Below are 12,572 nucleotides of genomic sequence, written 5' to 3'. Positions count from 1 at the left end.
TGCTCAGGCAGGGACTACTGGAGCAGGGCGCCCCCGGGGCCCAGAGTGCCAGCGGGCCTGCTGCAGGTGGCACGTACCACCTTCCAACTGGCCTGGCGCATCAGCGGCTCACTGCCCCGGCCCAGCCCCTCCCCGCCTTGCACACGGCCCTCCTCAGGTTCCTAGAAAGCAGCCCGCGGGCTCTGGAGCACTCGCATCCCTAAAGGGAGGCCACCGTGGCCCAGTGCCTGAGCTGCAGAGTCTCCATGCTGCCCATCGCGGGGGTCCGACCCTCTCAGGGCAGCCCACATGAGGCGCAGCGGGGGTGGGGGGGCGGGAGACTGCACCCGCCATGCAGCACCCCCCCCTCCCCCCGCTGCTCAGTGATTCTGAGAAGCTGCAGCCACACATCAGTGACTCACTGGCCCACTCACCGCACCCCGTGCCCAGGACTGACCTTTGAGCTGTCCTGGCTGGACAGGGGAGCAAGGTAGAGGGCCAGGGAGGTAGGGGAATGCCAGGCGAGGGTGCCCGAGACTCACAGTCGGAACAACACCCGGAATCTCCCTGGCCAGAGGCAGATCTTTAGCTCTGTGTTCTCTGCACCACGGAAGCTCAGAGAGGTCAAGAGACTCGCCCAGGGTCACACAGAAAGCGAGGACCCCATTTAGTTGCCTTTGAGCCCAGTTGGTCTCTAGCGCCCCCGCTGTGGCCCGTCCTGTTGGCAGGGGTGGAGAGCTATGTGCTGGGACCCCAGCCTGGGGTGCACGTCACCCCATATTCGTGTGAGCTGCTGGGGCCAGCAGACCCCCACCCAGCTCTGCCAGGCTGTGTCATCCCGGGGGCGCACGTCCGTGGTGGGGGTGTGGCCGCTTCCGTGGCAGACGCCAGAAGGCCAGGTTGTGGGACAACCGCCATCCACCCAACCCCCCACGAGACCCCTGAGAGCCCTGGGCCCTGCGCCTGCCCCTCAGGACAGCTGGGGGCTCAGGCTGGCCTGCCGTGTCACTCTGCTCCCCCAGAAGGAGAGTCCGACTTCCTCCTCCGTGCTTAGCCCAAGCCTGGAAAGCAAGAATATTATTATTATTATTGGCGGTGGTGTTTTGGGGGCTGTTCCTCCCCCCACCCCGCCTGGGAGCTACTCTGGGCTCAGTGCTCAGGGGACCGTGCAGTGCCAGGAGAGCAATCCTACCAGGGAACCACATCCAGGCCTGGAAAGAGCATTTCTGATAGCATCCGAGGCCCCTGTGTCCCATGAGGCTTATCCTACAAGTGATCTCTTGCTTTTTTGATCCGTTTGTTTTGATTGGCGGCCACGCCCAGTAGTGCTCGCTCGGGGCTTACTCCCGGCTCTGTGCTTTGTGCTCCTGGCAGGGCTCAAGGGACGATATAGGATGCCGGGGATTCAGCCCAGCCAGCCACATACAAGGCGAGCGTCCACCGTACTATTGCTCCAGCCCCAAACATCTTGCTTTTCTCAAGGAGAAAGTGGGGTTCGGAGCTGGATCACATGGAGCCCAGACCCCAGAGTCACTGCGTGTGACCCCCACCGTCTCACTCCAGGGTGCCTCTGGACCTCAGCCCCCACCCCCACCTGCCCCCCATGCGTGAGTGTGGAGTCAAGTCTGACCTCAGAGGCAGGCTGGAACAGATGTGAGGATGAAGGCCCCTGGGCAGAGAGGGGAGCTGTGACCTTTGTCCCCCGCCTGGAGTGGGGCCTCCCGGGATATCAGTCGGAGACTGGGGGTGTCCCTGGCCCGGCTTCTCCCGTCGCTGTGGGCCCCGCCCCCGGGAGGCACTAGCCCTGAAGTCACTTCGCTGGGCCCCGTCCGCTCTCGGCTGCCACGTTGTCTCGGGGTCACAAAAGTCCAAGAGGCCTCCTGGGAATGTGTCACCTTCCAGCGTGGAGTGACCTGGGAAGGAGGCGGGGAGAGCCCGGGCGGGGGTTTAAGTGTCAGCCGGCCCCGGCTCTGGCAGTTCCCTGCAGCTGCCCAGGTGTGCTTGTCCAGACTCCGCAGGACCCAGGAAGCTTCGAGAGCAGCGGGAGCCTTGTCCCCAGCAGCCCAGGATGATCCTGAAGGCTGTGGTCCTGGGCCTGGCCCTGGTGGCCATCACGGGTGAGTAGGAAGGACCTTCAGGTGCAGTCTCTGTGGCAGGGCACGGGAGCGTTTCGTGCCCCTTGGGCCCAGCGCTGGTTCTCTCTGCTCAATGAGAGCGCCAGGCCCGCAGGCAAGGGTGGGAATTGTCACTGCTCCAGGGAGGGCAAGCGGGGTTGGTTGGTGGCTGTTCCATTCCGTACCCCCCAGGGTCTCACCCACTGTGCTGTGGCAGGTGCCCGGGCTGAGGTCAGCGCTGACCAGGTGGCCACCGTGGTGTGGGACTACTTCAGCCAGCTCAGCAACAATGCCAAAGAGGCAGTGGAGCACCTGCAGAAATCTGAACTGACCCAGCAGATCAAGTAAGGGGGATGCACTCTGCCAGGGCAGGGGTGGGTGGGCGGGGAAGGCACCACTCAGCTCGGATCCCCGCTGCCCGGCCACCAACTCACCCGGGAACTTGGGACCATTCCCCACCCCAAGCTGGGACCCACCTCTGCAAAGAGCGACACAGGCTGACCTGCTCTAGCTGTCTAGGAGGGGACAAACAGTCACGTGGCAGCCCCAAGATTCGGGAAGGGTGGAGGCGGGATTCTGCCATGTTCCAGAAGGCCAGGACACTGCAGTTCGGGGAAAGAGAAGGGAGCCCTGGGGAAGGCCAGAGAGGGGGACATGGGAGGAGGCCAATGGTGGGCAGGCCAGGAGGAACAGATGGGACCCTGTGTTAGTGACTAGCCTCCGTGTCACAGGCACCTGACTGAGACATGGTTCAGCTCACTCTGTCCCTCCCCAGATCGGGAAGGAAGGCCAACTGTCCAAAGTCCCTTCACAGGTAGTTACTGTGACTAAGACGGGGTCAGAGGTCCAGAGAGAGAATTCTAAGGTGCTCACCTGGTCTATTACATCATTCTTGCAAATCCTGGTCCACGTTGGGAAGGGACCCAGGAGCAAGGAGGCCATAGGACCCCTACACGCACCCCAACTTTGGTGGTGAGTGTGGAGGACAGGATCCCGGAGAGAGGCGTGGCTCAGGGATCGCTGGGGCATGGGCTTTGCGTGCTCAAAGCACCCTGTTTGAACCCTGGCACTGAGCTGGAGACCCAGGCAGCCCCACATTCGGGAGAAAAGGAATGTTCCCTAGAGCCCCGAGCACGGCTGCAGAGCCTGCCAGCCATCTTCCAAAGGAGACAGTTAAGGCTCTTGCCTTGCTCACTGCCAAACACCACCCCCCACCCTCCCTTCAACGCCAGGATCCACGTATGATCCCTGAGCCCCGCCAGAAGGGGTCCCTGAGCACAGATCCAGGAGGCAGCCCTGAGCATGGCCAGGGTGGCAGCGCCCTTTGCCCCTCCCCCGAGATTCTGGGCTCGCATCACCCAGTCTAATGGGGCCTCCCGCACCCTCCCCTGCAGCAACCTCTTCCAGGACAAAATCGGGGAGGTGAACACCTACGCCGATGACCTGCAGAAGAAGCTGGTGCCCTTCGCTACCAACCTGCACGAACGCCTCACCAAGGACTCGGTGAAGCTGAAGGAGGAGATCCGGAAGGAGCTGGAAGACCTGCGGTCCAGGATGGTGCCCCACGCCCAGGAGGTGAGCCAGAAGATCGGGGACAACGTGCGCGTGCTGCAGGAGCGCCTGAGCCCCTACGCCGAGCAGCTGCGCACCCAGGTCAACACGCAGACCGAGGAGCTGCGGCGCCACGTCACCTCCTACGCGCAGCGCGTGGAGACGGCCATGCGCAGCAACGTGGACAACCTGCAGGCCTCGCTGTCGCCCTACGCGGACGAGCTGAAGGTCCAGATCAAGCAGAACGTGGACGAACTCAAGGGGCACCTGCAGCCCTACGGGGACGAGCTCAAGGAGAGGATCGACCAGAACGTGGAGGAGCTGCGCCGCAGCCTGGCCCCTTTCGCGCAGGACGTGCAGGAGAAGCTCAACCGCCAGCTGGAGGGCCTCTCCTTCCAGATGAAGAAGAACGCCGACCAGCTGCAGGCCAAGCTGTCGGCCAGCACCGACGAGCTGCGGCAGCGCCTGGAGCCCCTCACGGAGAACGTGCGGGGAAAGCTGAAGGGCAACACCGAGGAGCTGCAGAAGTCCCTGGCCGACCTGAGCAAGCAGGTGGACCAGCAGGTGGAGGAGTTCCGGCGCACGGTGGCCCCTTATGGCGAGAGCTTCAACAAAGTGATGGTGCAGCAGGTGGAGGAGCTCCGGCAGAAGCTGGGCCCCTACGCGGGGGACATGGAAGACCACCTGAGCTTCCTGGAGAAGGACCTGCGGGACAAGGTCAACTCCTTCTTCAACACGGTCAAGGCGGAGAACCAGGACAAACTCTTGGCCCTCCCGGAGCAGGCGCAGAACCCGGCCCCTTTGGAGCAGAACCCGGCCCCTTTGGAGCAGAAGCCGGCCCCTTTGGGGTAGAGTCCCGCCCCTTTGGGGCAGAATCCCATCCCATCGAGGAAGAACCCCGCCCCTTTGAGGAAGAACCCCGCCCCCTCGACACAGAACCCCGCCCCCTCGATGCAGAGCCCCGCCCCCTCAACACTGAGCCACACCTCTTTGATACTGAGCCACGCCTCCTCGACACAGACCCACACCCCCTCGACGCAGAACCATGGCCCCTCGACACAGAACTATGGCCCCTCGACACAGAACTATGGCCCCTTGACACAGAACCACACCACCTCGACACAGAACCACACCCTCTCGACACAGAACCAGACCACCTCGACACAGAACCACACCCCCTCGGCACTGAACCACACCCCCTCGGAGACCTGAGCTGTCCCTGGTGTTCCTACTCTTCTCGTGCCAGCAACACCTGCCCGGCTCTGCACCCTGTCTGCCGGTCCACCCCCAAGCGGGTCTGGTTTGAGCTTGAGGACATGTGTCCTGTGGAAGGGAACGCCTCTCTGTGCCACTGAATAAAGCAGCAGAAAAACTAGCCCGATGATTGTATTGTTTTAAGGTTTTCGATTTTTTTTTTTTTGGCTTTGAGGCCACACTCGGCAGTGTACAGTCATCACTGCTGGTGGGGTTTGGGGAAACCAATGGGGGGCCAGGGATCAAACCTGGATCAGCCGTGTGCCAGGCAAGACCCTACCAGGAGCACTTTTGCTCTGGTCCCTCTCTGGTTGCACTGTGGGTCCTCGCTCTCCTGGGCGTGCTGGGGTGAGAAGTGGAGCACAGACAACTGCTGGACCAAGTTTAGCAGACGGGGCGGGGGGTGAGCACAGCCTGGGAGATGAGACTGCAGGAGGAGGGGCAAGCGGCATCCCTTGGATCCAGGTATCTCTGGTCATGCTGGCAATGCACGGAGGCTGTTCAGTGCTTCTCTGGCACGCAGTCCTCCAGCTGGCAGACCCCCCAGGGTTTCTACCTTAGAACTGCCTGTGCCACCTGGAAGCCTCGGCCAGAGCCAGCAAAGGGGTTGGCTCCGGGGCTGCCAAAACTCAGCCCCTCATGGCGGTTTCTGGAGTCCAGCAAAGCTTCAGGCCTGAAGGCCCCTGCTGCCCCTGCTCAGGGCACATGGGGAGAAGGGACTTTCCCATGGGCAGTGCACCCAGGGGGCCAGGCTTACCCCACGCCTACGCCCTCCCCAAAGCTCAAAGGTAAGAGTGTTGTGCCCGAGTTTCAGATCCCCAATTGCAGACAGAACAAGTCCACACACGATAACGCAAAAGCAAAGGAACTTTATTACTAGCCCGAGCCAGTACTAGCTCGAGCTAGGGCCCAAGTCTCATCCAACACAGCAGAGTCTTGACAAGGACCCCCGACTCCAAATCACAAGCTGTTTATATAGGGTTCAGAGTTAAGGAGCAATTTATGTGCTGGTCTATTTTTAGGATTGGCCCTATTACAAGGGTGGTCAGCAATGTGCAATGGTTAGCAACAGTTTCTAAGGAGGGGACAGTGACCCCTCATGACCGGCCAGACCCAACTGCCCAATTCCTTATCTCGGCACATTACTCAACTGGGAGTTTACCAGAAGCTGCAAATCCTGCTTTGGGGAAACAGAAACTGAGGCTTAGTTGAGGCTTAATGTTAGCTGCAGCTTGTCAAGGCCTCAGTTCCGCCCTCACAAGAACTCAGAAGTTACGCTAGCACCCTTGACCCTGAGGTCGCAGGCAACTAGAATGGCAAGTCCAGGGACACAGGTTCTGGGACTCGTTATCCTTGTGCCCCCTTGTCCAGCTGGGCCTGAAGCAGCTTTGACCATGGACACTGTGTTCTACTTACCCGAAGACACCTTGTTCCTGAGATACTCATCCCAGGACAGCCTGTTCCCCAAGAGAGAGAGCATGGGTGGGTGTGGGGGCATCTTCTGCTCCCGGGGGCATGGAGAGAGAGAAACTGTGAGTGTCACTCTGTGAGGAAACAGCGACTAAGAGAGGGGGACACAGGAGCTGGAGCCTTAGTACAGCGGGGAGGACGTTTGCCTTGCATGTGGCTGACTGGATTTGATCCCCGGCATCCCATACGGTCCCCTGAGCATTGCCAGGAGTGATTCCTGCGTCCAGAGCCAGGAATATCCTTGAGCATCACCAGGTGTGGCCCAAAAAGACAAAAGAAGAAAAGATGGGGGGAGGGGGAATACAGTGGAGACTTAGAAGCACTTGGGTGAGGGGAATGAATTTGGGTGACACGGCTGAGAGGACACATCAGTGATGGCCAGCAGAGTATTAGGACCTTGCAGTGGCCATCTTCCCCACTACATCTTTTTCTTTATTTTTGTAATCTGGTTTTATTTTTATTTATTTTCTTTTGGGTTGGAGCGATAGCATAGAGGGTAGGGCGTTTGCTTTGCATGCAGCCAACCTGGGTTCGATTCCTTCACCCCTCTTGGAGAGCCCGGCAAGCTACTGAGAGTATTGTGCCCGCACAGCAGAGCCTGGCAAACTGCCCATGGCATATTCGATATGCCAAAAACAGTAACAAGTCTCACAATGGAGACGTTACTGGTGTCTGCTCGAGCAAATCAATGAGCAACGGGATGACAGTGACAGTGACTTTTGGGTTTGGGGATACACCTGGCAGTACTCAGGGGTTTCTCCAGGATCTGTGCTCAGGAATAAATCCTGGAGACCATATGGGGGTGCTGGGGAAATTGATCCCAGCTGGGCTGTGTGCAAGGCAAGTGCCATACCCGCTGTCCTATCCTGAAATCCTGTTTTATGTGGCAAGACCTTTTGTTCCCCACTCAGCAGAAGTTCGTGGCTCCTCCGTCCCTTGTCTTGTTGCTATCGTAGTTGCCAGGACTGGGGTGAATCCCCGTGTTGGGTTCGCTAGCTGGAGCTGTGTGCTGGTCACAGTTTGGCAGCCATGTTCACCGGGACACTCATTCCCTGACACAGCTCACACACACCCGGCTGCAGGAAGCCTCAATCTGACACCCACTGCAGGGCCGGGGACCCCCAATAGCAGGCCCCAGTGATCACGCCCAGCTGTTTGGTGCTGATTCTGGGCATCTAATTGCCCCCCCTCACCTCTAGCTTGCAAGGCAGATGCTGCCCTGGAGCCAGCCCCAGGGGCCTTCAGAACAGATTTTTGAAATAGGGCCTGAGACACAAGTGCTAAGCCTGGGGTAGCAGGGGTCACTCCCAGGGACACTCAGCCCTGTGGACCAGCCATGACAACTCAGTGCTGGAGTCACCAATGCCACCCAGGGGGCTTAGTGAGCCATGAGGGCACGTGTGCTGGTGTTTAAGGACCAAGCTCAGGGATTGGCAGGCCAGGCGGGAGCTGCCTCCTTGGTTCCTGACTGTCTTTTCCATGAATCCTGAGTCTCCTCAGCATTGTGAGATGCTCTTTCAGCTCCCCAGTGATACTCAATGGCGTTTTTGTTTGTTTCGACTGGGATCAAAGCCAGGGCGTGACATGTGGGGCAAGTACCCTAGCACTGAGCCTCATTCCTGGCCCGCCAAGGGCCATTTTTTAATTTTGTTTTGTTTTGGTCCATACCTGGTCAGTTTCAGAGCTTGCTCCTACCTCTGTGCTCAGGAATCACTCCTGCTGGGTTTGGGGATTTTTTGGGGTGCAAGGATTGGACCCAGGTTGACCCTGTGCAAGGCAACTCTACCATTCCATCCTATTTTGAATTAAAAAAACTAAAACCTTAGGGGGAAGGACAGGAGAGAGTGAAGAGCGGTTAGGGCATTTGTCTTTGCGTATGGTCCACCCAGGTTCGACCCCCAATACCCCAAAAGTCCCTTGAGCCCTGTCAGGAGTGATAGCTAAGTACAGAGACAGAAGTAAGCCCTGAGCACCCAAGGGTGTGGCTCAAATACAAAATAAATATTTGTGGGTACTTTTTAGCATATACCCTGCAGTACACAGGGGTTACTCCTGTGCTCAGAAGTGTCTTCTGACAGTCTTAGGGGACCGTTTGTGGTATTGGGGATTGACCGAGGTCAACCACGTACATGACAGCCTGTCAGGCCGTGTGCATCTGTCCGGCCCACGGTGTATTTGCAGTGTGAGTGTTGGTGCCCGTCCCTCGGGCTCAGACCCTCCCTCGGAACTCGGTCATCCTGTCGGAGGGAAGCTGTGTTCTGGGGTGGCGCTCGCTGACTCCTGCCCTGGGTGCTCCAGCGGGGTGCTCCACTGGGGGATCCCCGGAGCCTCCTTGGGAAACCCTCCTTTGCTGGAGGCCTGCTATCCGGGTCCTGGGGGGACAGGGAGCGGCCGACCGGGGCTGTGGCTCAGGGGGGCTCTTGAGGCAGGCCGAGCCTCCAGCACGGTGCCATGTCCTCAGGCCAGCGTGGCACCACCACAGCGCCCACACACCCTCGGGTGCTCTGCCAAAGTGAGGGAGGGGAGGGGAGACCTTGCCTGGGCAGCGCTCAGGGATCACTCCATGGGTGACTCAGGGGACCATGTGGGGTCCCGGGAACTGAACCTGGGTTAGCCCCGCGTAAGACCAATATCCAACAAGCCGGACTCCCTATCAGCCCTTGCATTTTCCTTTTGTCAAGGAGAAGTGGGCTTTGTCCCCCACTCATACCCCGCATGGCAGGAACCCAGTGGGGCACTGGTGGGAGGTCAGGGGTGTCCCTGGCCTGGCTTCTCCCATCGCTGTGTGTCCTGACCTCCGGAGGCACAAACCCTGAAGCTACTTCACTGCCCCCCACGCACAGGCCCCTGACCTCCACGGCTCTCAGTTGCCACATCGATTCTAGGGCAAAAGTCCAAGAGCTTCCAGGAATATGTCACCAACGTCTGCTTCACCTTCCCAGACAGGACAAACAACCATGTGAGGCTCTGAAAGGGTCAGGGGCTGTGCTCCACCACATTCCAGGACTGGCCCCTGTGACATCGGGACGAGGAAGGGGACATGGGGGGGGGCTCAGGAAGGAGAGACACGGCGAGGAAGCCAGTGCCAGGCAGGTCTGGGGAGGAATTAAATATGTGGTGCCGTTAGGAAGAGGCTTAGGGTCACCTAAGGGAGTGGCCTGGGAAGGGGGCGGGGAGAGCACGGGAGGGGGTTAAATAAATGTTCCCAGACGTTCCGGGAGATACCCTGCTGCACTTGTCCTGGTTTCTCAGGACCCAGGAAGCTTCAGAGCAGCAGAGAATTGTCCCCGGCAGCCCAGGATGATCCTGAAGGCTGTGACCCTGGGCCTGGCCCTGGTGGCTCTCTCTGGTGCTTCGGAAAGACCTCCAGGTACAGTCACTGTCACAGGCATTGGAGCATCCCGTGCCCCTCGGGCCCGGCTGCTGGCTCTCTCCGCTCGGGGAGAGTGCCAGGCCCGAAGGCAGGGTGGGAGGCGCTGTCACTGTTCCCAGGGAGGGTAAGTGGGGCTGGGGGGAGCCCTGTCCCTTCCCCGAGGGTCTCACCCACTGTGCTCTGGCAGGTAAATGGCCTGAGGTCAGCGACAAACAGGTGGCCGCTGTGGTGTGGGACTACTTCAGCCAGCCGAGCACCAATGCCAAAAAGGAAGAGGAGCAGAAATCCGAACTGACCCAACAGCTCGAGTAAGAGGGTTTCCTTTCCCGGGAGCGGGGACAGGAAAAGCATCAGCACCGCTTAGCTCGGATCCCCGCTGCCCTGCTGCCAACCCACCCCTGGACTCAGAACCCAAGCTGGGACCCACCTCTGCAAAGAGGGACACAGGCTGGCCAGCTCTAGCTGTCCAGGAGGGGGCAAACAGTCACGTGGCAGCCCTAAGACTCACAAAGGGTGGAGGCAAGATTCTGCCACGTTCCAGAAGGTCAGGACTGCAGTATGGGGAAGACAAGGGGGCCCTGGGGAAGGTCAGGTAGGGGGACATGGGAGGAGGCCAGCGCCGGGCAGGTCAGGAGGAACAAATGCGACTCTCTGAAAGTGAATAGTGCATGTCTCAGCTCACGCTTGTCCCTTCTCAGATCAAGAGAGGACCCCAAACTGCCCAAGGTCCCCTCACAGTTAGTTTCTATGACTCAAATCAGTGAGGGGGTGCTCTGTAAGAGCACATCAAAGAGAGTATTCCAAGGTGCTCATTTGCAAATTCTGGTCCACCATGGGGGAGCACCCCGGGGACATGTGAGTGACCGCAGGATACACCCCAACCTCAGCAGAGGGTGTGAGAGACAGGTTCCTGGAGAAGGATGTTGCTCAAGGTTGGGGAGCACCTGCCTTGCATGCTCAAGGCCCCCCATTTGAACCCTGACACTTTGCTGCACCCAAGGAGCCCCACCAGGGGGAAACCAGGAGTGTGCCCAGACCCCCGAGCACTGCTTCACCATTGCCCCCCCGCCCAACTCCAAGAGATCCTAGGTCCAGAGAAATAGTTCAGATGTTTTCACACTGACTCAGAAGTTTATTTATTTATTCATTTATTTATTATATGCTTTTTGGGTCATACTGGTGATGCTCAGGGGTTACTCCTAGCTCTGCACTCAGGAATTACTCCTGGCAGTGCTCAGGGGACCATATGGGATGCTGGGGATCGAACCCGGGTTGGCTGCATGCAAGCAAACGCCCTAGCTGCTGTGCTATTGCTCCAGCCTCTGACTTGGAAGTTTAGTCTACAGCATCACCTATAATACCTTGAATAGTGCCAGGAGAGATCCCTGAACACAAAACCAGGAGTAATCCCTGAGCACAGCAATTGTGGCTGCACCCACATTCCCCATGCTACCTCCTAAAAGAAGACCCTCTGGCTCTCCAGTGTAATGTAGGGTTCCATTACTCTTCCCTCACAGAACACTCTTCCGGAATTATTTCTGGGCAAGACTCCAGGACAAGCCCTACATCTACGATGTGAAGGAGCTGGTGCCTTTTGCTATCAACCAACACCAACGCCTCACCAAAGACTCAGAGAAGCTGAAGGAGGAAATCTGGAAGGAGCGGCAAGAGCTGAGGGCCAAGATGCTGCCCCACGCTAAAAATGTGAGCCAGAGCATCACGGACTACTTGGTCCTGCTGAGGGAGTTCGCTGATCAATACCCCAACATGATAAACCATATCATCACTGGTGAGAGGCAGGGGTTGGAGAAGTGGATACCACTCACCCTGAACCGCATCGAGGCAAGGCTACACGACAATGCGGAGGACCTGCAGGCCTTTCTCACTTCCATCATCGACAGGGTCAGGAATGAAACCACGGGCGAGATGTTTAAATTTGAGGCATATCAAGTAGTATATGAAGAACTTCTCATGAGGAGAATTGACCAGAAGGTGGAGGAGCTGCGCCGCAGCCTGGCCCCTTTCGCGCAGGACGTTCGGGAGATTCTCGACCACCAGCTGGAGGGCGTCTCCTTCCAGATGAAGAAGGGCATGGACCAACTGCAGGCCAACGTCTCGGCCGGGTTCAAGGAGCTGTGCCAGCGGCTGAAGAACCTGACAGATGACACGTGGGAAACGCTGAGGGACAACACGGAGGAGCCGCAGAAGTCTGTGGTCGAGATGGGTAAACAGTTCGACCAGCAGCTGGAGGAATTCCAGCGCACCCTGCCCCTTTACAAAGAGCCTTTCGAAAAAGCGATGGTGCAGCTGGTGGAGGATTTCAGACAGAAACTGGTGTCCCCCAATGTGGGGGACGGGGAAGACTATTTGATCTTCCTGGAGAAGGACCTGAAGGACAAGGTCAAGTCCTTCTTCAACACCATCAAAAAGGAGAGTCGGGAGAAGCTCCTTGACCTGAAGAATCAGGACAAGAACTAACCCTCCTGGAGCAGGCACAGAGCCCCGCCCCTTAGGTGCAGAGCCCCGCCCAGTAAGATAAAAGCCCGCTCCAAGCAGCAGAACCCGCCCCTTTAGAGCAGAGCCACGCCCCTCAGAGCAGAGCCACGCCCCTTAGGCATAGAACCCGCCCCTTAGGCATAGAACCCGTCCCTTTGGTCAGAAAATCGGCCTCTATGGAGAGGGGAGCTGTCCCTGGTGCTTCAGCTCCTCCCATGCCAGAGACTCCTGCCGCTCTGACCCATCTCCCTGAAGTCCCCGACATGGGTCTGGTTTGAGCTTGGGAACACTTGGCCCCTGGGAAGGAACTTACCTTTTGCTACTAAACAAAGCAG

General features: G+C 58.6%; 2 protein-coding genes across 2 annotated transcripts; both read left to right on the top strand.

The window, feature by feature from the left end:
- The first annotated feature begins 2,033 nt into the window (after positions 1-2,033).
- LOC101541684 (apolipoprotein A-IV) lies at positions 2,034-4,496 on the top strand. The gene is made up of 3 exons (XM_004605062.2): positions 2,034-2,096; positions 2,311-2,437; positions 3,488-4,496. The coding sequence occupies exons 1-3, from the start codon at positions 2,048-2,050 to the stop codon at positions 4,494-4,496; spliced, it is 1,185 nt and encodes a 394-aa protein (XP_004605119.1). The 5' UTR covers positions 2,034-2,047.
- A 5,172-nt stretch (positions 4,497-9,668) lies between these two features.
- LOC101541425 (apolipoprotein A-IV-like) lies at positions 9,669-12,219 on the top strand. The gene is made up of 3 exons (XM_012931857.2): positions 9,669-9,738; positions 9,929-10,049; positions 11,259-12,219. Exons 1-3 carry the CDS (start codon positions 9,669-9,671, stop codon positions 12,217-12,219), a joined length of 1,152 nt encoding a protein of 383 aa, XP_012787311.2.
- Positions 12,220-12,572: the final 353 nt, after the last annotated feature.

This window comes from Sorex araneus, chromosome 3 (assembly GCF_027595985.1).
Source record: "Sorex araneus isolate mSorAra2 chromosome 3, mSorAra2.pri, whole genome shotgun sequence".
NCBI classification, from domain to species: Eukaryota; Metazoa; Chordata; class Mammalia; order Eulipotyphla; family Soricidae; genus Sorex; species Sorex araneus.
The sequence above is the reverse complement of the archived record's forward strand: the minus strand, read 5'-3'. Positions and strand labels throughout refer to the sequence as shown.

What these genes read in the sequence shown, in the direction of transcription:
- LOC101541684 (XM_004605062.2), top strand. Translation starts at nt 2,048, where the DNA reads ATGATCCTGAAGGCTGTGGTCCTGGGCCTGGCCCTGGTGGCCATCACG. An exon ending in GGCCCTGGTGGCCATCACGG is followed by an intron (nt 2,097 to 2,310) that starts GTGAGTAGGAAG and finishes GTGCTGTGGCAG; the next exon opens with GTGCCCGGGCTGAGGTCAGC. An exon ending in GAACTGACCCAGCAGATCAA is followed by an intron (nt 2,438 to 3,487) that starts GTAAGGGGGATG and finishes CCTCCCCTGCAG; the next exon opens with CAACCTCTTCCAGGACAAAA.
- LOC101541425 (XM_012931857.2), top strand. Translation starts at nt 9,669, where the DNA reads ATGATCCTGAAGGCTGTGACCCTGGGCCTGGCCCTGGTGGCTCTCTCT. An exon ending in TGCTTCGGAAAGACCTCCAG is followed by an intron (nt 9,739 to 9,928) that starts GTACAGTCACTG and finishes GTGCTCTGGCAG; the next exon opens with GTAAATGGCCTGAGGTCAGC. An exon ending in GAACTGACCCAACAGCTCGA is followed by an intron (nt 10,050 to 11,258) that starts GTAAGAGGGTTT and finishes CTTCCCTCACAG; the next exon opens with AACACTCTTCCGGAATTATT.